General features: G+C 56.7%; 2 protein-coding genes and 1 non-coding gene across 6 annotated transcripts; all 3 read left to right on the forward strand.

Annotated features, from left to right (window-relative positions):
• The first annotated feature begins 1645 nt into the window (after positions 1 to 1645).
• On the forward strand, positions 1646 to 9974 carry CCNT1 (cyclin T1). Its single transcript, XM_030468250.1, has 9 exons — positions 1646 to 1827; positions 2365 to 2446; positions 2706 to 2834; positions 3407 to 3467; positions 5444 to 5506; positions 5865 to 5910; positions 6965 to 7128; positions 7912 to 7982; positions 8401 to 9974. Exons 1-9 carry the CDS (start codon positions 1649 to 1651, stop codon positions 9838 to 9840), a joined length of 2235 nt encoding a protein of 744 aa, XP_030324110.1. The 5' UTR covers positions 1646 to 1648; the 3' UTR covers positions 9841 to 9974.
• A 1185-nt stretch (positions 9975 to 11159) lies between these two features.
• KANSL2 (KAT8 regulatory NSL complex subunit 2) lies at positions 11160 to 23266 on the forward strand. Of its 4 annotated transcripts, none has more exons than XM_030468253.1 (10): positions 11160 to 11199; positions 12878 to 13136; positions 14034 to 14212; positions 14835 to 14949; positions 15317 to 15480; positions 16618 to 16784; positions 17850 to 17946; positions 20581 to 20834; positions 21571 to 21795; positions 22739 to 23266. In XM_030468253.1, exons 2-10 carry the CDS (start codon positions 12886 to 12888, stop codon positions 22856 to 22858), a joined length of 1572 nt encoding a protein of 523 aa, XP_030324113.1. In that variant the 5' UTR covers positions 11160 to 11199; positions 12878 to 12885; the 3' UTR covers positions 22859 to 23266. The 4 variants fall into 4 exon arrangements, with proteins under 4 accessions (XP_030324113.1, XP_030324112.1, XP_030324114.1 ...); XM_030468252.1 differs by having other exon boundaries at positions 11161 to 11199; positions 22736 to 23266; XM_030468254.1 differs by lacking the exon at positions 11160 to 11199 and adding an exon at positions 11227 to 11414 and having other exon boundaries at positions 22736 to 23266.
• On the forward strand, positions 18016 to 18145 carry LOC115600019. The gene has a single exon (XR_003988769.1). It is a non-coding gene; the product is annotated as a small nucleolar RNA SNORA2/SNORA34 family (small nucleolar RNA).
• Positions 23267 to 23623: the final 357 nt, after the last annotated feature.

Raw genomic sequence — 23623 nt, forward strand, 5'->3', positions numbered from 1 at the left:
AAAAAACAACAAACCCCAAATCTACGTCTATTTGGACAAAAAAGTAAATTAGGATAAAAGGGAGGTAGGTGGAGGGAGGGGTGACCCCCCCTCTGTCATCCCCCCCCCTAAATTTAGGGGGTACAGTTGGGGGGGTAAATGTTGGGGGGTTAGAGTCAAGGGGGTGTTTCCCAGCCCCACACCAGCGTGTTTGGAGGGGGGGGGGAGATGTTGGGGTGCAGCCCCCCCCCCTCCTTTGCCAAAATCCCCACGTGCCAAAGAGGGGAGGTGCCCCCCCCACCCCCCTGGGACGGGATGAGCTGGGGGGGGGGGGTGTTGGGGGGGGGTGTTTGGGGGTCTCCCCCCCCCCTCCATGTGCCAAATTGAAGTGCCGGGGGGGGGGGGGGGGGTGCAGGCAAAGCACCTTCACAGCCCCCCCCCCCCAAAACCCTCCCGGGGGTCCCGACCCCTCCTGAGGGGCTGCGGTGGGGAGAGGGGGGGCGTGTTACCATCCCCCCCCTCCTTTTAAATGCAAAAAAACAAAAAATCATGAAGTGACTTTTTTTTTTTTTTTTTTTTTTTTTTGGGGGGGTTCGGGGGAGTTGTGTGGGGGGGGGGGAAGGGGAAGAGGAGAGTTCAGCCCGGGGCACGCAGGCGGCGGGGACACCCCCGGGTTTCTTTCCCCCCTCAGCACTGACCTGAGGTAACTGTGTCCATGGCGGGCACAGAGAAGTTAGAGATAAACGCTTTGGATACGAGTGTGGCCTGGCCTGGGGGGCAGAACCGGGACCGAGGGGGGATGGAGAACCGGGACCGAGAGGGGGATGGAGAACCGGGACCGAGAGGGGGGGTTGGAGAATCGGTACCGAGAGGGGGATGGAGAACCGGGACCGAGAGGGGGGATGGAGAACCGGTACCGAGAGGGGGGATGGAGAACCGGAACCGAGAGGGGGATGGAGAACCGGGACCGAGAGGGGGATGGAGAACCGGAACCGAGAGGGGGATGGAGAACCGGGACCGAGAGGGGGGATGGAGAATCGGTACCGAGGGGGGGGATGGAGAACCGGAACCGAGAGGGGGGGCTGGAGAATCGGTACCGAGAGGGGGATGGAGAATCGGAACCGAGAGGGGGGGTTGTAGAATCGGTACCGAGGGGGGGAGTTGGAGAATCGGTACCGAGAGGGGGGGTTGGAGAATCGGTACCGAGAGGGGGGGGTTGGAGAATCGGAACCCAAGGGTGGGGGACGGACAGAACGGAATGGAACGGAACGGAATGGAACGGAACGGAACTGAACTAAACGGAACGGAACTAAACGGAACCGAAGTAAACGGAACGGAACCGAACTAAACGGAACGGAACCGAACCGAATGGAACCGAACCGAACGGAACCGAACCGAACGGAACGGAACTAAACGGAACGGAACCGAATGGAACCGAACGGAACCGAACTAAACGGAACGGAACCGAACGGAACCGAACGGAACCGGGGGGGGGTTTGGCCCCAACGCGCCCGCCTGAGGCGGGGAGGGCGGGAAAGGCGCTGAGGTAACCGCGGTGGCTGATGGGAAGGGGGCGATTTTTCTGCCTAGCGACCGCTTGCGTCACGCCGCGCGTGCGTGCGTGCGTGCTGACGTCGCGGCGTGCGTGCGCGCGCGGGCGCAGACCGCCATGGAGGGCTCGGCGGGCGGAGGGTCCGGCGGGGCGGCAGCGGGCAGGCGCTGGTACTTCACCCGGGAGCAGCTGGACCGCAGCCCTTCTCGCCGCGCCGGGCTCGACCCCGACAAAGAACTTTCGTACCGGCAACAAGCGGCGAACCTGCTGCAGGACATGGGGCAGCGGCTCAACGTGTATCCGGCCGGGCTAGGCCGCGAGGCCTCCGCTTGAGTTGAAGGGAGGGGGAGGGGGGGGGAAGGGGGAGAACTGGGCCTGAGGTTCGGGGGAAGGGTTCGGGGGGAGGGTTCGGGAGGGTTTGTGGAGTGAGGAGAGCTGCGGGGTGGAGGTGAGGGGAGAGCAGGGAGGGTTTGGGGAGCGGGGCAGGGAAAGGCCGAGGCCTGGGTGGGAAGGGGGAGGAAGAAGCGCGGAGAGGCCGGGGGAGAGTGAGGGGTGCGGAGAGAGGGGGGTTCGGTTCAGGGGGAGGGAGAACCGAACCGGGCCTGGGTTGGGGCGAGGGAGAAGCGAGCCGGGCCACGGGGAGAGTGAGGGCGGTCGTGGGGAGAGCCCGGGCCGCGTTAGGAGCGTGGATTGAACCCAACCCGGCCCAGCTGCCCGGAACCGGGTGCGTGTGGGCAGCGGGAAGAACCCGGGCCGGTACCGGGGGGCTGTGGGAGAGCTGAGGAGGCTGCTGGGGGGGGTCTGGGTGTGTTTTCCCTTAACGAGCCCATCAGCTCCCAGCTCACCATCAACACGGCCATCGTCTACATGCACCGGTTCTACATGGTGCAGTCCTTCACCCAGTTCCACAGGAATGTGAGTCTGCTGGGGGCTGGGGGGGGAGTGGGGGGCACCGGGACCCCCCCAGCTCTGCTGCTGGCTCAGGGGGGGTGGAAAAACCCCGGGGAAGGGTCTGGAGGTGCTGGTGGTCACCAAAGAGCCTTTAACTCGCATGAAAGGAGTTGGTGTTCTCCCTGGCAGAACGAGCTGGGGTGTGTTTGCTTTAATCTTGAACTCGGTGACTTTAGCAAGTCAATAACAGGGCTGGGGGGGTTTGTTTGTTTCCCCTCTGCAGTCAGTGGTGCCAGCAGCTCTGTTCCTGGCAGCCAAGGTGGAGGAGCAGCCCCGCAAGCTGGAGCATGTGATTAAGGTAGCACATGCCTGTCTGCACCCCCTGGAAACTCCTCTGGAGACCAAAAGTGAGGTGAGTGGAGAGCTGGAAACCCTGGGGAGGGAGAGCTGAGGAGGGGGATCCCCAGGAACGTGGGGAGAGGGGGGGGATCCGTGCTCCAGGGACAGGAGGAGGCTTTTCCCTTTCCCACAGGGTGACAGCCTCTCAGCTGTCCCTCTCACTGGGAAGGTGACTCAGGGGTGTGCTGCTGCCTGCCTGGAACACCCAAAAGCTGCTGAGCTGGGTGTGGTTGGTGGCTCTGAGCAGGAGGTGGTGGCACTCGGGGTTTGGGTTCTGCTGGGGGAAGTTTTTTCCCCTTTTCCCCAGCTCTGCTGCACAGGGGCAGCTCCAGCCAGGAAAACTTCAAGGAAAACAAGGATTATTTTTCAGAAAAGCAGCAGTTTGCTTGCTGAGGGAGCAGCCTGAGCTCTGCCCCCCCCTTTCCCAGCCCAGCTGAGCCTTTGCCTTTTGCTTTTTATTTTTCATTTATTTTTTTTTGCCCCTTTGAAAAACTTTTTTTTTAAAAAAGGGGGTTAGGAAAAAGCTGAGCAGGCTTCCTCTGGAGTTCCTCACCCTCAGTAATTTGCCTGTCCTCTCAACCCCAGGCTTACCTGCAGCAAGCACAAGACCTGGTCATTCTAGAGAGCATAATACTGCAGACCCTGGGTAAGTTTCTCCAAGCGGCCGGGCTGCCTCCCCCCCAGAGCCTGAACCCCCCCAGGCTCCTCCCCAGCTGCAGAGAGCAAAGAAAAAGAGCTCAGGAAACTTCATTTTTAACACCCAGGTTTTGTTGGTTTTTTTTTTTTTTACCCCTTGTAGGTTTTGGGGTTTTTTCTCAGGTTTGGTTCCCTGCTCATCAATCAAACCCCAAACATCAGGATGTTCCCTCCCCCCCTTTATTCCCCAAAGGGTTTTTGTTTCAGTGCTCTGGAGGGTGATCTGTGCTGCTTCCCCACTTTGCACCCAGAGATCTCTGCTCAAAGTGGGGCTGGGAGTTGGGGTTTCAGTCAGAGAGATGGAAATGAGGGGGGAAAATAATCAGGATGAGCAAATTAGGAGAAAAGCTAAAACTGGGTTTAAAACTGGGTTTAAAACTGGGTTTAAAACTGGGTTTGAAATGGATTTGAAATGGATTTGAAAATGGATTTGAAATGGATTTGAAAATGGATTTAAAAATGAGTAAAAGAATGAGTAAAAGTGGATTTAGAAGTGGATTTAAAAGTGGATTTAGAAATCAGTAAAAGAATGAGTAAAAGTGGATTTAAAAGTGGATTTTAAAATTAATTGAAGAATGACTTAAAGAGCAACCTTGAAAATGACTGAATGAATGAAATGGATTTAAAAGTTTCTAAATTGATTTTAAATTAATGTAAAAGTACTTTTAAAATAACAAAAATCATTTAGAATAATAAAAAATAATTTTTTAAATCATGAAAAATTAAAAATAATTAAAAAAAGTTAAGATAACAAAAACAATAATTTAGAAATAAAGCAACTGCAATAAACTTTAGGGTTTGAGGGTTTTGTTAAGTAGAAGCTGGAGCCCACCTGCAGGGCTGGGGCTTTGGCTCCAGTGTCTCTGAAGTGTTCCAGCCTGGTGTTCCTCACCCCTCTCCCCTCTCACAGGGTTTTTAGGTAGTTTTCACCCCCCCTGTGAGCTCTGCCTGGGCTGACACAGTGCCACCACCCCTCAGGAGGGGACAGGAGGGGAGGACACCCCCAGGGTCACCCCAGCTCTGCAGCCCTGGGCTTCTCCAGTCACCTTGGTTCTTCTGGAAGGTTCTGCAGGGGGGAAACCCAAATCTGGGCTGAGCTGGGGGTTGGGTTTTGTCCTCCCAACAACAATGCCCAAAGTGAGGAGGAAACCAGAGGGAGCTGAGGCTCAGGCTCCTTCAGAGGGAAGAAATCTGCTTCCTTTTAGCTTTCTGGGGACAGAAATTCCTTTCAGCAGATGCCATTGTCTCCTCCTTCCTCCCAGCTGCTGGCAGAGCCTTTGTCCTGCTCTGCTGAACAGAAACCCTTCCCAGTTTGGTTTGGTTTGGTGTGCAGGGAGGTTTGGTGTGCAGGAGGTTTGGTGTGCAGGGAGGTTTGGTGTGCAGGGAGGTTTGGTGTGCAGGAGGTTTGGTGTGCAGGTTTGATTTGCAGGAGGTTTGGTGTGCAGGTTTGGTGTGCAGGGAGGTTTGGTGTGCAGGAGGTTTGGTGTGCAGGAGGTTTGGTGTGCAGGAGGTTTGATTTGCAGGTTTGATTTGCAGGAGGTTTGGTGTGCAGGGAGGTTTGATTTGCAGGGAGGTTTGATTTGCAGGGAGGTTTGATTTGCAGCAGGTTTGATTTGCAGGTTTGATTTGCAGGGAGGTTTTTCTTTCCAAGCAGGGGAGGCACCAGAGCTTTGGCAGCAGCAGCTGAGTGACTTGGGGCTTTCCAAAGTGGAGAAGTTTTGGCCTCCTTCAAAGGAGCTCCTCTAAATCCCTCCCAGCAGCTCAGGAGCTGGAGGAAGGAAAAGGGGAAAGGCTTTTTTTTTATTTTTTTATTTTTTTAGATTTTAATTTTAATATTTTTGTGTCCCCCCCCTGTCTGGGAGCAGGAGCTGGGCAGGGAGCTGTGCTGCTGCCTGCCTGATGGCCCCTTTGTCTGTCTCCTCCCAGGTTTTGAGATCACCATCGACCACCCTCACACCCACGTGGTGAAGTGCACCCAGCTCGTGCGAGGTGAGGGATGGCTCCTGGCTTCTCCTCCTGGGGTCCCCTCAGCTCTGAGGTGGGGTGGTGGTGGTGGTGGTGGTGAGCTTGGGCTGGCCCCACAAACCTCCTGAAAGAACCAGGATAAAACCATCCACGAGGGAGGCAGCTGGAGGGGGGTTAAACCCCCACTCTCCCCACTCCCCCCCTTTCCCCAGCATCATGGCTCTGCTGAGCCAGGCAGAGCTCCCACACCTGCAGCACTTCCCAGATTCCTCCTTCCTGGCTCCTGCCTGGCAGGGAGCTCCGTGGTTCCTGCACTGGGATGGAAGAGTTTTCCTCAGGATGTGCAGCCTAACACCCAGCTTCTTCCTTTTTCTCTTTGCAGCCAGCAAGGACTTGGCTCAGACTTCCTATTTCATGGCTACCAACAGGTTCTGATTTTACAATTCCTACTTTGGGTTTTGTGGGGTTTTTTCCCTCTGGATTTGCTGCTCTGGGGTATCAGCCAGCTGGGGAGCACTCAAACTGGGGGCAGAAAGAGGAAGAATCCTTTCTCCTGCTCCCTGCCCACCCAAAGCAAACTCAGCCATAGGACTGAGGCAGGTGGGAGCCTCAGGAACTTCACTTCTGCTAAAAAAAAAACAACCCAAACTAGACCAAAAAGGAAATAAAATGGGCATTTTTTTGCTTGCTGAGTGTTGTCACTGAACAAGGTGCTGTGCAGAGAGTCAAAAGACAGAGGCTGTACCCCAGAGAAGCTGATTCAGGGTGGAAAACAGGAGGGCACACAGCATCTCTACATCTTGGGAATGGAAAAAGAAAAGCCCCTGGGTGGTGGTTTGGTTTTTTCACTTGGCCTGGGTGTGTTTTGTCCCCAGATTTTCTCTGTCACCCTTGGGATGGGTTTTTAATAAGAAAAATGAAAAAAAGAAGAGTAATTTCAGTCCCTGCCTTGGCAGACTGGAGAAAGGTTCTGAATTTCCTGGGTTTGACTTCTTGGTGTCTGGAGAAAGACAGATTTAGGCATTTTATGAAAGAAAAGTTTGTTTTATCTTGAATGCTGTTGGACTGTTCAGCTGTAGGTGCCAGATCTGTCTCTCTGCATTGCACTGGTGGAAAAAAAAATGGAAGTAAAGCTGAGGATGGTGAAGAAATGCAAATGAGTTTATTAATTAAAACACTGGACTGGCACAGGGCTCCCTTTGGGGACCTCCTGGGGCACTCCCAGCCAAAGCTTTCCCTTAAAATCATTTGGGAAAAGAGCAGAAAAAGCCAAAGAGGGGAAAGTTTGCTCCTTGAGTTCCATCCAGGGGGAGTTCCTCAGCTGGAGCAGAGGTGGGGGCTGGCAGGATAGAGACCCCCCCACCCCAGCAGCCAGGTTGTACTGGGCAGGGTGGGGACACCAGGGACTCCCCCCACCACATCCCACCTCTTGGGGTGGAGTTGAGGCTCAGGAATTGATGTTTTTTCTCTCTTTTTTCTCAGCCTGCACTTGACCACCTTCAGCCTGCAGTACACCCCCCCAGTCGTGGCCTGTGTCTGCATCCACCTGGCTTGTAAATGGTCCAACTGGGAGATCCCAGTCTCCACGGATGGGAAGCACTGGTGGGAATATGTTGATGGCACTGTGACTCTGGAGCTCTTGGATGGTGAGTTTTGGGGGACCAGGTTGTCACCCCAAAAAGGGGCCCTACAGAGGAGTTCAACATCTCTGCTCCTGGGACTCCAGGGCTTGCCAAGCAGCAGCTTCTGGGGTGCCACAGAGATGAGGTTCGTGCTCTCAGTTCTCAGCATTTCTCCAAGAGAAGTTCCGTGTCCCCTTGATGGCTCCTTGTCCCCAAGAGAAGCTCCTTGTCCCCTGGGTGGCTCCTTGTCCCCTGGGTGGCTCCAGGTCCCCAGGAGAAGCTCCTTGTCCCCTTGGTGGCTCCTTGTCCCCTGGGTGGCTCCAGGTCCCCAGAAGAAGCTCCATATTGCTTGGTGGCTCCGTGTCCCCAAGAGAAGCTCCATGTCCCCTTGATGGCTCCTTGTCCCCAAGAGAAGCTCCATGTTGCTTGGTGGCTCCGTGTCCCCTTGATGGCTCCATGTCCCCTGGGTGGCTCCAGGTCCCCAGGAGAAGCTCCTTGTCCCCTGGGTGGCTCCTTGTCCCCTTGATGGCTCCTTGTCCCCAAGAGAAGCTCCGTGTCCCCTGGGTGTCTCCATGTCCCCTGGGTGTCTCCATGTCCCCTTGATGGCTCCTTGTCCCCAAGAGAAGCTCCTTGTCCCCTGGGTGTCTCCATGTCCCCTGGGTGTCTCCATATTCCTTCCTCCATTCCCTGGGGTGGCTCCATCTCCTCAGCAAACAGGGATTTTCCCAGCTGGGTTTCTGCCTCCCTGCTCTCACCTTCCTGCTTGCTTTATTTTTTTTTTTTTCTTCTTTTCCCTTTTCTCTGCAGAACTGACCCACGAATTCCTGCAGATCCTGGAGAAGACTCCAAACAGGCTCAAACGCATCCGGAACTGGAGGGTGAGAACTTGCTCAGGGGCAGGGGGGGGACATGGGCCCCAATTTATTCTGTGGGACCTCTCAGGGGGGGGGGTTACAATGCCAGGAGCAGAGCTGAACCTCTGAGGAGTGTTCACCTGGTGGGAATGAACTCTGGAGAGACCCTGGTCCCCTCTGGCTGCTCTGCTTCCCCTCCTTGGGGCTTTTTCCCTCCTCCTTGGGGCTTTTTCCCCCCTCCTTGGGGCTTTTTCCCCCCTCCTTGGGGCTTTTTCCCCCCTCCTTGGGGCTTTTTCCCCCCTCCTTGGGGCTTTTTCCCTCCTCCTTGGGGCTTTTTCCCCCCTCCTTGGGGCTTTTTTGGTGGGAGTGATGGGGAGGGGAGTGGGATCTGTCTGGAAATGAGCTGTAACCCTAAAACCCAACAACTTTGCTTTAATTCCAGGCTTCCCAAGCAGCCAGGAAATCAAAAGCTGATGACCACGGGGAGGATGAGAGCCTCTCAGAACAAACCATCCTCAACATGATCTCCAGGAACAACAGCTCAGACATGAACATTGCTGGCTTGATGAGCATGTCCACCTCTTCCACCTCGGGAGCAGGAACCTCACTCTCAACCACTGGAGATTCTCCCAGTGACCCCAGCACCACAGAACTCTCCCAGTCTGACCATTGGCATCCTCCAGCCAAACTGGAAATCAGCCAGAGCCACAGGACTAACGAGAGCTCTGCAGCAGCTGAGAACCCAACCCAGCAGGAGGGGCCTGCTTATCAAAAACAGAGTGGGAAAAACGCCCCAGCAGCCAAAGTGTCCCTCAAGGAATACAGGGCCAAGCACGCCGAGGAACTGGCAGCCCAGAAAAGGCAACTGGAGAACATGGAAGCCAACGTCAGGTCCCAGTATGCCTACGCTGCCCAGAACCTCCTGGTCCAGCAACAACGGGAGAGGGAAATCCAACAAGACCCCACCAACCCTTCTCCCCTCATCCTCAAAATCCCCATCGCTGGTTCAGAGAACCCAGAACGTCCTCCAGGGCCTGAAAAAAGTGACAAAACAGCTCTGAAACTGAGGATCCCGGTGGCAGGAGGGGGTGGTTCGGAAAGGCCCCTCCCTTCCAAGCAGGAGGAGATCAAAATGAGGATTAAAGTGCCCACCCCCGCCGAGAGACACTGCCCCTCGGAGGAGAGCAGCACCAAAGCCCGGGAGCACAAGGAAAAATACAAAGCTCACTCTTCCTCCAACCATCATCATCATCACCACAACCACCACTCACACAAACACTTGCACCCCCAGCTCGGCGCCGGCCCCAGCAGCAGCAGCAGCAGCAGCAGCGTGGCCACCAAACGCCCCGGAGACTCCAAACACAGTAGCCAACCCCTGGCCACCTCCCACAAAAGCCACGGGCCCCTCCTCACCTCCCGCAAGAGGCCACTCCCCGAGGAGGTGGCGGCCACCACGGCGACCCACGAGCACCAACCTAAACTCGGCAAAACCTCCAAAGGGCCCGGGGTTCCTTTTCCTTATCCCCACCTGCCCGGGCACGGCTCGGAACCGGGGAATCTTCCTTTATCCCAGGTCAACAAAACCCGGGGAACCCACGGCAAATCGGACAAGGGCCCCACGGGGGCAAACGGGCACAACCCCCCCCAAGCCAGTGACTACCAGGACACGGTGAATCTCCTGCACTCGCTGCTCAGCGCCCAGGGGATGCAGCCCACCCCCACCCACGGCTTCGAATTCCACACTTACAGCGATCTCCTGATCCCTCCTCCCCCCCCCCAGGCATCCACCAGCGCCAGAGCCCCCCCCCCAAACACGGACAAGCCCCGACCGCCCCCTCTGCCTTCAGAACCGCCCCCTCCCCTCCCTCCCCTCCCCAAATAAAGCCCCCTTTTTACTACTGAGTTTATACAGAGCCCAAACCCCAAACTTTGGGGAGGGGGGGTGGAAACGTTGCCCCCACCCGGGGGGGGTGTGTGTGTGAAAGGGCTGGTTCCATCTCCACTGCCTCACGACAAGAAAACCCAAGAAACAAAACCCTATTTTATTATATTATAACTTTTATTATTGATATTCTGAGCGCGGAGTCGAAGCTGTGAAAGGATAAAATCCCTTTCTCTGTCCCCTGCTCCTTCCCCCCCACCCATTTCCAGTTCTTCATCCCTGCTGGAATTGCAGCCCCCTCCCCTCGGGGGGGGGGGAAGAGACCCTGCAGGGATGGCAGGGAGGGGGGGACACACACACCTCGGGGCTGGGGGGGTTTATTTAAAAGATGTCACAGAAAATTTTAAGATGTTTTACAAATAATTTAAGCAGTAACTTATATCTCTGCTTCCTGCCCTTTCATTTGGGGGTTTTTTTTTGGGGGGGGGCTGTGGGAAAGCAGGGGGAAGGATTGTTTGGGTTTTTTTTTGGGGGGGGATTGGTGGTGGTGTTTCCCTCCTGCTCTTGGTGGTAAAAGGAAGGTCAGGAGGTTCTGGGGGGTGAGGGGACCCCAAGTGCTGCCCCTGCTGTGGTGGGAGCTGCTGGGGGGGGGTCTGGATGTGGGATCCCATCTCCATCACCCCCCCCCGTTGACCCCCACTGCTTTGGGGGCTTTTTGGGACAGGTGATGGCTGGAGGGTGCTTGGCCCAGGCCTGCCCCGCTGTGGCTGCTTTTTGGGGGTTCTGGGTGCGGTTTTTGTGGCGTTTTGGGGTTTTTGGGTTCTGCTTTCTGGGGAGAGGTGTGGATGTGGTTTTAGGGTTCAGGCTCCTGGCCCGGGCACATCCCTCGCGTCTTTTGGAGCCTGGCAGCTCCTGGCTTGTCGGGCTTTGCCATGAATCCCTCGTTCTGCCTTTTCCCGTTAATCAGCGGGCAGCAATAATCGCTCGCAGCTCTCCCGGGAAACCGGGAGGAGACGGAGCAGAACCGGAGGGGAAGTGGAAAGGGTAACCACACCGGTGTCCCGGGGCTACCGGGAGCTTCTGCCTTCCCGGAACGGAACCACAGAGCCGCTCCGGTCCCCCGAAGGCCGCAACCCCCCGCCCGCTGCTCCCGGTGTCCCCGGTGCCGCCGCTCCCACGTGGCCGCTTCCCGCCGCACCGCCGGGGAGGCGTGGCTTGTTTCGGCAGATTGACGGCTGGCTCGACCAATCGCGCACAACCACGCCTCTCATCCCGGCGCCGATTGGCGGACGGGCGGACCAATGAGGCCGTGGAGGCGGGCGCCGTCTGAGGCAGCAGGGAGGCCGGGGCGGCAGCGAGGTAAGATGGCGGCGGTGCCGCCCGCCCCGAGCGGGACCCCCCCCAGCCCTCCCCCACCCCACCTGCGCGGTTCCCCGGGGCCTTCCCATCCTGTACCGACCGGGAGGGCGCTTCCCCGCTCCGCTCTCCGCTCCGGCAGCGCTGCCTGAGCCTCCTTCGGGAGCTCCCCTGACGCCCGCCGCCCGAGGACAAAATGGCGGCGCCGGGACGGGCGGGTGGGGCCTGTGCGCATGCGCGGGGCTGGGGGTGGGGTGGGCGGCGGAGCACGTGGTGGAGATGGGGGGGGCACCGGGAGAGCGGGAACGGGAACGGGAACCGGGAATGGGTACCGGGATACTGGGAATGGGAACCGGGAATGGGAACCGGGAGAGAGGGAATGGGCACCGGGAATGGGAACCGGGATACCGGGAATGGGTACCGGGAGAGAGGGAATGGGAACCGGGAGAGAGGGAACGGGAACCGGGAGAGAGGGAATGGGTACCGGGATACTGGGAATGGGAACCGGGATACTGGGAATGGGAACCGGGAGAGAGGGAATGGGAACCGGGATACTGGGAATGGGCACCGGGAGAGCGGGAACGGGAACCGGGAGAGAGGGAATGGGTACCGGGATACTGGGAATGGGAACCGGGATACTGGGAATGGGAACCGGGAGAGAGGGAATGGGTACCGGGATACCGGGAATGGGAACCGGGATACTGGGAATGGGAACCGGGAGAGAGGGAACGGGAACGGGAACCGGGAATGGGAACCGGGAGAGCGGGAACGGGAACCGGGAATGGGAACCGGGATACCGGGAATGGGAACCGGGAGAAAGGGAACGGGAACCGGGATACTGGGAATGGGCACCGGGATACTGGGAATGGGAACCGGGAACGGGGAGAGCGGGAACGGGAACGGGAATGGGAACCGGGATACTGGGAATGGGCACCGGGATACTGGGAATGGGAACCGGGAAAGGGGAGACCGGGAACGGGAACCGGGAATGGGAACCGGGAATGGGAACAGGGATACTGGGAATGGGAACCGGGAGAGAGGGAATGGGCACCGGGAATGGGAATGGGAACCGGGATACTGGGAATGGGAACCGGGAATGGGAACCGGGAGAGAGGGAATGGGAACCGGGATACTGGGAATGGGCACCAGGAATGTGCCCCGGGTGTGGGCCTCCATGCTGAGGAGCGGCACGGGGGATGCACTGGGAAATGAGGGTCCTGAACTGGTGCCGTACTGGGCGGTGTGGGGGTCACTGGGCTGGGCGGGCGAGGAAGAAGCTGTGGATTCCTTGGGGAGGAAGGGTCAGGGGTCCCTGCTGGGGTGGGGAGGGATAAAGGGGCTCCTCTGGGACCCCCCGAGCCCTGTGTGGGCAGCAGCCTCAGGACGGGCTCTGCTGGGGCTCAGGTAAGTGAAGTTGGGTTCATTTTGTGCAGAAACGGGGGTGCTGCAAAGCTGAAAGTTTCCTCAGGCCCTGCGAGTCCAAAAGAAAAAAAACTACTAAAAACCCTGAAAACCCCTAAAAACCCTTAAAAACCCTTAAAACCCCTTGTCTTCCCCCTGGGGAAATAATGAGTGTTACTGGGAGGGGTGGTGGGGTCAGCAGGGAGCTGCTGGGGTTTTTTTTTTGTACTTTTTATCAGTGTTTTGGGCTCTCAGCACCGGGGCTGCCTCTCTCCTCCAGGGGTTGGGATGAACAGGATTCGGATCCACGTTTTGCCCTCCAGCCGGGGCCGCCTCACTCCCCTCCCGAGGCCTCAGGAACCTCTGGCTTGTGCCTTCAGCCACAGGCAGTGCTCCCAACCCCGCCTGGAGGGGCAGGAGTTCTGCATCAAGCACATCCTGGAGGACAGGAGTGCCCCCTTCAAGCAGTGCAGTTACATCTCCACCAAGAATGGAAGGAGGTGTCCGAACGCTGCGCCCAAGCCAGAGAAGAAGGATGGGTGAGGGCTGAGTCTCTGGGGTCATTCTGGGTTGGAAGGGACTTTTTAAGGTCGTTCAGGGACACCTCAGGTTGCTCAGATCCCTATATCCAGCCTGGTCTTCAACATTCCAGGGATGGATGGGGCTCCCACCACCTCTCTGGGCAACCTGTGCCTGTGTCTCACCACCCTCATGGTGACAAACTTCTTCCCAACCTCCAATCTAAACCTCCCCTCCTCTAGTTTGAATCATTCCCCCATGTCCTGTCACTCCCTGACATCCTGAAAAGTCCCTTCCCAGCTTTCTTGTAGCTCCCTTCAGATGCTGGAAGGACACAACGAGGTCTCCTTGAAGCCTTCTCCTCTCCATAACCCCAGCTCTCAGTCTGTCTCTTGGTTCTCTGTGTTAAACCAAGCAGGAGGAGTTGCTTTTTACCCAGCTGTTCCCTCAGACAAGTGGCTCCCTCTTTCCAAAGCAATTTTAAGCTCTCAAAAGACTCCAGAAATGCTGGAATCTGTGTGGAGTTGTTCTGCCCCTGCAGGGATGCTGCTGCCAGCACAAGGTGGCTGCAGTGATCCAGGTCCCTTGGCAGAGCTGTCCCTCTGCTCAGCAAGTCCAACTCTGCTGTGCTCACAGTTCATCCTCAGTGCTGGGCCTTACGTGGAGTTTATGGCCTGGTTTTTCTTCTTCTTTTTTGGGCTGAAAAGACCTAAAACTGAGCCCCAGAGCTCAACTTGGAAATCCAAACCTCTTTTTTTTCTCTCCCGCCGCCAGTGCTGGAGGTGACGTTTCAGCCCTTGTTGCTGTGCCTGCAGACAGGGATTTGCTTCCCAGCTGTGGAAGGAACATTCCTCCCTCTGTCCCTGCTTTGCTTGGAGGTTGGGGTGCTCTCACCACCCCCTGGTTTCTCCCTCCAGGGCCTCGTTCTGCACCGAGCACGCCCGGAGGAACGCGCTGGCGCTCCAGGCACAGATGAAGAAATCCAACCCTGGGCCTGTGAGTGAGAATCTGCTCTGCCAGCTCAGCTCCTATGCCAGGACAGAGTTGGGGTCCCAGACCCCCGAGAGCACTCGCAGTGAAGCCAGTCGGATCCTGGGTAAGAACTGAAGGCACAAAACTGCTGAGACTGGACCTGGGCTGGTGGCTTTTCTTCTGCTCCCTGGCCCCTGCTCACACCGTGCCAGGGAGGAGAAGCCTCTCTTAGAATCATGGACTTGTTAAGGTTGGAAGAGCTCTTAAGAGCTTTAAATCCAACTTTGCAGCCCAACCCCACCGTGCCCACTAAGCCCTACACATCTCTTGAACCCCTCCAGGGATGGGGACTCCCCCACTGCTCTGGGCAGCCAGGGCCAGGGCCTGATAACTCTTTCCAGGGAGAAATCATTCCCAAGCTCCAATTTAATCCTTCCCTGGGCAGCTTGGGGCCATTCCTCTTGTCCTTGTTCCCTGGGAGCACAGACCAACACCCCCTGGCTCCAACCACCCCTCTCAGGGAGTTGTAGAGGGTGAGAAGGTCCCTCCCCAGCCTCCTTTGCTCCAGGCTGAATCCCCCCAGGTTCCTCAGAAGTTCTCCAGCCCCTTCCTCAGCTCTGGTGCCTTTCATTGCCCTCTTGGGGGTGGCTGTGGAGCTTCTGGGGGTCTCTTGGTTGCCATGTGCTGGAGTAGTGAGTGCTGGGACGTGGGACAGTGTCCCTCAGGGTGACTTTTGTCTCTTTCAGATGAGGACAGCTGGAGTGATGGTGAGCAGGACCCTATCACTGTGGAGCAGACGTGGAGAGGGGACCCAGACAGTGAAGCTGACAGCATTGATAGTGACCAGGAGGATCCCTTGAAGTGAGTTTGGAGGCTGTGTCACATGCAGGGTGTGACACCAGGGGAGGTGGCAGTGACACTGAGGGGGAGGTGGCCACATAATGGTGTTGCAGGTGGACTTTGTGCCTTGGTGTGGATGCTCCCCCAGAGCCTTGGACCTGCTGGTTCTTCTGGGAAGTATTCAGTGGTGATCCTGTCTGTTCAGCACCAGTCTGGGTGCTCCCTAACTTCAAACCCCCAAACCCATCAGATCATTATTTTCTGCTCACCACCCACTGCTGTCTCACCCAGCCCGTGTTTCTGGGAACTTGTGTGTCATCTGGCAAGAAGAACAGCCCCGAGGGACCCTTGGAAACTTCTCCTCCCCTTTTGTGGGTGTGTTTTGCAGGCACGCCGGGGTGTACACGGCGGAGGAGGTGGCTTTGATCATGCGGGAGAAGCTGATTCGCCTCCAGTCCCTCTACATCGATCAGTTCAAGCGGCTGCAGCACCTCCTGAAGGAGAAAAAGCGTCGGTACCTGCACAGCAGAAAAGGAGAACACGAAGCCATAGGCAAGTCCTGGGGCAGGCAGGCACCCAGGGCCCTGAAACACACCCAGAACCCCTTGAAAAGAAAGAATTTAAAAAGAAAAAGTGATTTTATTTTTTGCCTTCTGTAGAAGTAGATCTCAGGGCAGTGCTGGCTCAGTGTAAGGATGAGAAATAGCACGGGGCCAGAGGAGGAATTCCTGTGCCTGGCTTGCTGCCCAGATTGGTATCTTTTGGGTTAGGAAGGTTGGAGGGTTCCTTTGCTCTTCAGAAGTTTGCAGCCTTGTCAGGAAATGAGGCTACAAAGTTAATTCTGAGACAAAAGTTCTTTTTTTTTTCACATGGGATTTCCTGTTGTGGGTTGGTTTTTGGTTTTTTTTTTTTTATTATTTGCTTTTATAAACAATTTATTCATCTGCATCAGCAGAAGCTTCTTGTGGGAGTCTCTGGTGCACTGACATACTCCTCCTCCTCCTTTTTTTGCACAGCTACAGCTTCCCCTTGCAAAAAAACACTTGTGGGATTCTCCCTGCCCTTGGGAACAGGAGTTTCTGGCTGAGCAGAAGCAGGACAAGTGGTTTGTAGAGCTGCCTGCAAGTCCTGCAGCTCCAGGAATGCTCTTAGAATAGCTCATCCTGGAAGATGCCATCATCCTGCTCTGCCCCCAGTAAAAATAACTGGGACTTTGGTACATAACAATTTTCTAGGGCTTTTTTTTTTTTAGCAAACCAGTAATAGCAAAGCAGATCCTGAGCTTTGGCCCTGTAATTACAGCTGGGAGAGCTTACTGGAAGCTTCCAGAACTTGCACAGGAGGAAGCTGAACTTTGACAACCCCCCTGCCCTGCTGCAGGCATCACAGCAGCCGAGTGCCCGAATGGGGGTTTGGTTTTTTTCCTAAAAAGACAGTTTAAAAATACTTTTTTTTTTTTTTTTCTCCTGTCCCAGAAGCTGGGATGAGTTTTGGGGCTGGAATCTGCTTTGTCATCTTTTTGTAAGACTGAAAACTGGGGAGCCCTGGCTGCTCCCTCCCCTCTCTTCCCTCAGCTGATGATTTTTCAATACCACCCGAAAAAAAAACAAACCAAAAAACCAACCCAAAACCCAGGGAAGGAAGGGGGTGGGAAGTGGTGTTTTCTCACCCCTCTTTTCCTCCCTGCAGGCAGCAGCCTCCTGACAGGTCCTGAGGGGCTGATGGCCAAGGAAAGGGAGAACCTGAAGAGGCTGAAGTGCCTGCGGCGGTACCGGCAGCGCTACGGGGTGGAGGCTCTGCTGCACCGGCAGCTACGGGAGCGCAGGATGTTGGCCACTGATGGTGCTGCCCAGCAGGTTTGGCCAGAACCTCTGGGATTTCTTCCCAACAGCTTCCTTGGGAAGCTGAGGCTCTCCTTTCCTAGGAGCTGGGGGTCCTTTCCTAGGAGCTGGGGGTCCTTTCCCAGGAGCTGGGGGTCCTTTCCCAGGAGCTGGGGGTCCTTTCCCAGGAGCTGGGGGTCCTTTCCCAGGAGCTGGCCCTGCCAGCTTTGTCCCTTCGCAGAAATCGCAGCCTTAGGGGTTGGAAGGGACCTGGGGAGGTCCCAACCCCACCCCACCTCGTGTAGATCACTCAGGAACATGTCCAGGTGGGGTTAGAATGTCTCCAGAGGAGACCCCACAACCTTCTTGGGCAGCCTGTGCCAGTGTTTTGTCACCCTGACAGTGACAAAGCTTTTTCAGCTGTTGACACAGAACCTCCTGTGCTCCAACCTGCATCCATTGCCCCTTCTCCTGCTGTTGGTCACCACTGAGGTGACCAATTGTCCCTTTCTGCAAGGACCTAAAAAAGCTCTGGTTGGTCCTGGCCATGACCTTCAACTGGCTGAACCATTTGGGGTTCCTGGAGCCATTTAAATGAGCACCCAAAGTTCAAGTGCTGGCTCTGACAGTTTCCCCTTTGGAACAGGAAGGCACAGCACAAGGTTGCCTGAACTGCAGGGCTGGAAAACGTGTGGGAAGTATTCCTGATGGTGGTGGAACCCAGAGAGTTCCTAGGGCTGTGGGGAGCCAAAGGCAGGCCCTGTGCCTCACTCAGGATGCTGAGTTGGAAGCTGTCTGCAGCCACTTCTCTAGAACTGTTATAAAGCTCAGAGCAGTCCCTTAACTGACTGCTGAAAGTTGAAAGATAAGTCTGAGAAGCCTCATCCCTGCAGACAGGAGTTCTGGGGTGAAACTTCCTCTCCACACTTGACCATCCCGTTTGATAAAATCCCCAAACAGGGCGTACGTGAGGAGGAGCTGAGGGGGATGGAGAGCTGGGGCTTGGCATGTTTTAAAAGCAGGACCTGGGTGTTTTGGGGGCTGAGGGGGTTTCTCTGGAGCAGATCCCACGACTTTCCAGCCTTTCTCTTGGCCCTGCAGGCTCACACCACCCGTTCCAGCCAGAGGTGCTTGGCCTTTGTCGACGACGTCCGATGCTCCAACCAGTCCCTCCCCATGACCCGCCACTGCCTTGCACGTATCCTTTTGGGCTGTGCTGCCATTCCCTGGGGGTTTTGAGTATGTCTTGAGCCCCTTTTTCTCCTCTTTGGCCCTAAATCAAGGCCACTGGTTTGCTGTAGCCATTGGTTTCAAACAGGAGCCCAAAGCAGAGGTCTCCCGGTCTGTTGGTGTTCCCATTGCCCATGGAGCAGCCAATTCGTGAGGGAGCAACAACAAAAAAATGGGTTCCTCCTGATCTCTGCCCAGGAATGTCCCAACACAGCCTCCCAGGGGTTTGTGGGTTGATCCAGAGCATCCAAACAGGGTGGTGAGTTAGCTTGGAAGTGACAAAGGAACTTCTTGAATCCTCAGGGAGCTTCTGGCTGAGTCTGCTCTCCCCTTGGCTGTGAATAGGAAGGGGGCTGCTGGAGCCATGGGGGATTTGGGGGAAAATCTGAGTGAGGGGATAGTTCATGGGCTGCCATGGTTCAGCTCTGACTCCTTTTACTCCTCCTCCAAACCTTCTCACCCTTGTGTGAGCAGCCCCGAGGTCTTTGCCCTCCTGAAACAGCTTCAGCTTCTCCAGGGCTTGGATTTCCACTGGGATCCTCCCAGCTCAGGGATCCCCACCCCAACATGGGCTCCACCAGCCCAGCTTGGGATCGGGTGTGTCTGTGCAGCTCTGCTCTTCAGCAGGATGAGGTGGATGTGTCCAGGAGCAGGTTTGGATCATGGAGGGGTGGGGGGGCAGCTGATAATGAGTCAGGAAAAGGTCCCAGAGCAGAGCTGGCAGCCAGGGAGAGGAGGAGGATGAGCTCTTGGTTTTATTTGAGCTCTTGGTTTTATTTGAGCTCTTGGGTTTATTTGAGCTCTTGGGTTTGTTTGGTTTTTGCTCTTGTTTTGTTGCTGCAGTTGGCAGCCTCACCTCCAGCTCTGTGCAGGGAGCAGCCCAGGGAGCAGGAAGCTGCCTTTTGTTTCTCTCCAGTGACCCTATCCTTCAAAATAAAGACAGGATAAGTACCTATAAAACAGTCTGAGCAGCTTGTTTGCAGCTGGCTGGCTCTGAGCAGGGCAGGGAGTGGAAAAAAAGCAAGGTTTGATTTCCTTAGGTCTGAGCTGTCAGCTGACTTTCACTGACACAAACAAGATTTTACTTTGCTTTAGCCCTGCTGAGCTGATAACATCTGCAGCCTGCTCTGCTCCCTGCCTCCTCGGGAGGCTCTTGGGGCTTTTGTTTGCTTTTCAGGAGCTGGATTGTTTGTGACAAGGCATTAAAGGGCCCTGAATCCAGTTGGGCTCCAGGTGGAATCTCTGGTAGCTTGGGGAGTGCTCTGGCTCCCAGCATTGGGCTGGGAGTTGTTTGGGGAGATGGAAATCTGCATTCCCCACCCTGCTGCTCAGCCAGGGATGTTTTCCTCTCTGCATCTCCCCTCGAGGGATCCAGATCCTCTGGGTCCTTGCTGCTCACTTGGCTCTGGGGCTCTGTTGGGATATCAGCTGGTGGGATCATGGAATTGTTTGGCTTGGAAGAGATTTTTAAGGTCATTGAGGCCAAGTGTTAACCCAAGGCCACCTCTGATCATGGCCCCAGAGCAGGGAGGGATAAATGGGGTTAAACTTGGTGCTTTTTGCCAATTTATATGGTTTGACAAGTTTTGGGGGGGTTTCCCTGCCCTGTGAAGAGGAAATTGCAGTGTGAACAGGAGAACAAGAACCCCCCCTGGACACAGAGAGCATCTGGGCAGTTATCTGGGGGGGTTTGAGGGATCCACACCCAAAATCTCCTCTGACCCCAGCTCCAGATTGTCACCTGGGTGGATCTGTCCCCCAGCAATGAGGAGAAGTGTCACAACTCCCAGTAAATGGTTGGTGCAGACCCTGGAGCAGCAGAATCACCTTGGTTGGAGATGACCTTGAAGATTTTCCAAGCCAGCCCTGCAGGGTCCCTCTGTCCTTCCCCAGAACTCTTGGAAGAGGATGAGATCCAAGCTGCAGCTGCTGGTGGAGCCCAGTGCAACAGGAGCAGAGTTTCTGGTTGTGATTAAAGGCAGGAAATCCCATTTTACACCTCTGGCAGGAACAGGGTTTCCACTGGGGAAGGAAAATGCACTGGGAAGAGAGGAACAAAACCTCCTGGCTGGGGCAGAGCCATTGTGTGTGCTCCCATCTCCTCTGCCTCTTGGCTGCTGAGTTTTCTGCAGGCCCCTTCTGAATGGGTGTCTGCAAACAAAAGTTGAGCCCCTGCCTTTAATATCTTCCATCTGAGGAGCTGCCAGGGCTTTGCAGGGATCCTGCCACATCTCCCAGCCCCCAGAATCCTCACAGAATCCTTCTGCTTCCAAAAGACTTTTTAGGATCGTTGACTCCAACCATTCACCCAGCTCAGTCCTGGCTGGGGTGCTGATCCCTGACCCTCAGCACCACCTGGATGGTTTCACACCCCTGCAGGGAAGCCTCTCCCAGGGTTTTTTTTTTATTTTTTGCCCATTTTCCACCGTGGGAGCAGTGTCACCCCCACAGCCAGGGTGGTGCTGGAGTCACCAGGGTGCAGGGCTGGAGTCTGAATTAGGAGGAATGTTGGGGGGTTTCACTCTGTTTGCTGGAGGACATTGATACCCCTGAGTCTCTCTCTGTGCTGTGCAGGTTTCCCTTGATTGTTTTTTCCTCTCAGACATCTGCCAGGACACCAACCAGACACTTTTTAAGCCCTGTCAAGGCTCTGAAGAAGTTCCCTGCAACAAACCAGTTCCTGCCAGCCTCTCAGAAGATCCCTGCTGCCCTCTCCACCTCCGTTTGCCCCCCCAGATGTATGTCCCTGAGCAGGTCCTGGCTGTCCCTGAGGATTTGGAAGCTGCTCCCACTGACCTCTACCTGAGTGCTGCTGAGCTCCAGCCCACTGAGAATTTACCCCTGGAATTCAGTGATGTAAGTGGGAAAACTTCCCCTGCTCTTTGCTCTTCAATCCCACCCAAAAAGCCTCAGGCCAGACCTGCAGCTCTCCCTGGGGAGTAAGATGGAGGTGATGGAAAGCCACAGATCCTCTGGAAAACCTCTTGGAGAAAGGGGCAGGAATGCAAAAAGGTTTGGGAGAGCTGGAGGGTTGCTGAGTGCTCCTTTAGAAGGGCTGTGCTCCCCTTTAAATCCCCAGTTAGGGGCTTTTTAAAAAGAGGATTTTTAATTTCTCTTCCCTCCTCCCCCACCTCCCTTTTCTCTCCCATGAGGAAGAACTGAGGATTTTAATCCCCAGATTATTCTGCTGCCATCCATGTCCATTAAGCCCACATGCTTCAAATCCTCTGAAATGTGTTTAAACCCAGCCCTGCTCTGCTCCTCCAGAGCTGCTCCTCAGGACCAGGCATTGCTTTCGGGTTTTTATGCCCCTGAGGCTCACGGGGGAGTGAAAAATCTGGTTCAAAAAGGAGTTTGCTGCTGGAGGAGGGATCACCAGGAGGCACAGGGTCCCAGGGGTGGCAGCAGGGATGGGTGCTGGAGCAAATCCCAGCCCTTCCTGCAGGACTGCAGATGTTGCTGGGAGCTGGGGTGGGTTTGGGGCTTTTTGGGGGTTTTTTTTACAGCTCAGAAAGGAAAAACCTTTCCGTTTTCTCCCTCAAGGACTCAGACCCCTTCCTGATCAGCTGCTCCTGGTCTTTTTCTCCTCTAGGACTTGGACGTGGTGGGGGATGGGATGCAGTGTCCCCCCTCCCCTCTGCTCTTTGACCCTTCTGTGGCCCTGGATCAGTCCCTCAGAGATGTCACCGAAGCCCCCATAGACATCCTGGCCCTGGAGGAGCCCCCCCAGCCCGGGCCCCCCCTCCAACCAGCACCCAAGGACAGGGGCAGCTCCTCCTCCCACCTCTTCTCCCCAACCACTGAGCCTCCAGCACAGGTAGAGAGCACCAGGAGCTCCTGAGGATGGCAGGGGGGTGGAAATGTCCCTCTGTGTCCCCCAGCCAGGCCCCAGGGTGACATCAGGAGTGGGGAGGGGGTGGCAGCTGCAGTCTGTCCCCAGGGGATGGCAGAGGGGGACTCAGTGCCACCCTCTTGCTGGGATGGGTCTCACAGCTTGGGAACAAGGGGACAAACACATTTTTTTTTCCTAGTGGGGGCCTTTTGGGGGAGTTGGCACCTCCTGGGCAATGGGTTCCTGCTGCCTTTTGGGGAGTCAAACTTTTTGGCTCAAAATTTGCTCCTCGTGTCCCAGATGGAGCCTCTGGATCTTCCCACAGTGTCCTCCTTGGGGTGATGTCCTCTTTGGGGTGATGTCCTTCTTGGGGTGATGTCCTCCTTGGGGTGATGTCTCCTTGGGGTGATGTCCCCTTTGGAGGTGATGTCCCCTTTGGAGGTGATCTCCTCTTTGGGGTGATGTCCTTGGGGTGATGTCTCCTTGGGGTGATGTCCTCCTTGGGGTGATGTCCCCTTTTGAGGTGATGTCCCCCTCAGGGGTGGTGCCCTTGGAGGTGACATCCCCCTTGGATCTGGTGCCCTGGGAGTTGGTGGCCACGCTGGAGGTGCCTTCAGCTGTCCCCTCCTTCATCCCCCGTGTCCCTGCAGCTCTGGGGTCCCTGTGTCCCCTCTCCCCAGCTGCCAGCCAAGTGTTGGGGTGGGGGGGACCCCATCCTGCCCCCGCCGGCCCTGACTGAAGCCCCCTGCTTGTCTGTAGCTGTTGGTTTCAAGCAGGAGCCCAGAGCAAACCCCTCCCACGCTCCCGGCTTTCCCCTCCCCGTGGGAACGCCCAATTCCCGTGGGAGCCACAGCACCCACGTGCCCACCCTGTGGTGTGTGTCCCCCCCCCTCCAGCCACTCCACTGTCCCCTCTCTGTCCCCAGCAGGGTCACCTGGTGCTGGCAGCATCCCGGCCAGGGGGGGACAGACCCCCAGAGGGGTCCCACGTCCCCTCCACCCCCGGAGCAGCATCCAACGGGAGCCTGGAGCCTGGAGCTGTCAGCTGAGCCCGGGACACCCCCCCCGTGGGTTGTCCTGTGGGAAACGTCACTGGTGACAGCGGTGGGACACGGGGAGACCCCCCCGTGTTTGTGACTGAGCCGGAGCTGCAGCATTCCTGGAGAAATGGGGGTGAAATGTGGAGTGGGGATCCCCCAGACCCCCCCCCGGGGTGAAGGGGACACGGGACATGATGGCCCCGTGGGACACGATGGCCCCGTGGGACACGATGGCTCCGTGGGACACGGTGGCTCTGTGGGGGGGAGTTCTGTGCCGTGGGAAGTGTCTGTGCCCACCCCCCCCCTCAGGGAAGGGGGGGAAAGAATATGGGGGTGCAAGGTGGAGCCTGAACTGGGTTTGGGGAGGGGGTCCCCTCGTGTGTCACCCCCACAATAAAGTGATGCAGGTGGGTGCTGGGTGTCCCCGTGTCCTGCAGCAGTGGGGGTGGGGGGGCTGGGGGATGAAGACCCCTCCCGAGTGGGAACACTCCCCTGCTCCCCGTGGGGGTGTCACCCCCTCAGTGCTGTCCCTCGGGGGCTCGGTGGCACCGGGGGGGGACGGGACCCACACGGGACCGAACCGCGGGAGGCTCCGTGGGCTTCTTGGTGCCGTAACCCCGGCAGTTGGGGAGGGGGGGGGTGGCACCACCGGGACCCCCCCACACCCCCGGCGGTCCCGGGATCTCCGTCCATCCCGGGACACCCCCCCCCTCCCCCCCCACCGCCCCCGGGCTGGGATTGGCGGGGGCGGGGGCACGAGGCGGGGCCGGTCCG

This window comes from Calypte anna, chromosome 33 (assembly GCF_003957555.1).
Source record: "Calypte anna isolate BGI_N300 chromosome 33, bCalAnn1_v1.p, whole genome shotgun sequence".
Lineage (NCBI taxonomy): Eukaryota > Metazoa > Chordata > Aves > Apodiformes > Trochilidae > Calypte > Calypte anna.

Coding starts and splice junctions, on each gene's coding strand:
- CCNT1 (XM_030468250.1), top strand. CDS start 1,649: ATGGAGGGCTCGGCGGGCGGAGGGTCCGGCGGGGCGGCAGCGGGCAGG. Junction 5,911..6,964: donor TATTTCATGGCTACCAACAG/GTTCTGATTTTA, acceptor CTTTTTTCTCAG/CCTGCACTTGACCACCTTCA. Junction 7,983..8,400: donor AACGCATCCGGAACTGGAGG/GTGAGAACTTGC, acceptor CTTTAATTCCAG/GCTTCCCAAGCAGCCAGGAA.
- KANSL2 (XM_030468254.1), top strand. CDS start 11,393: ATGGCGGCGCCGGGACGGGCGG. Junction 11,415..12,877: donor GGCGGCGCCGGGACGGGCGG/GTGGGGCCTGTG, acceptor TCTCTCCTCCAG/GGGTTGGGATGAACAGGATT. Junction 21,796..22,735: donor CCACTGAGCCTCCAGCACAG/GTAGAGAGCACC, acceptor CTCTGTCCCCAG/CAGGGTCACCTGGTGCTGGC.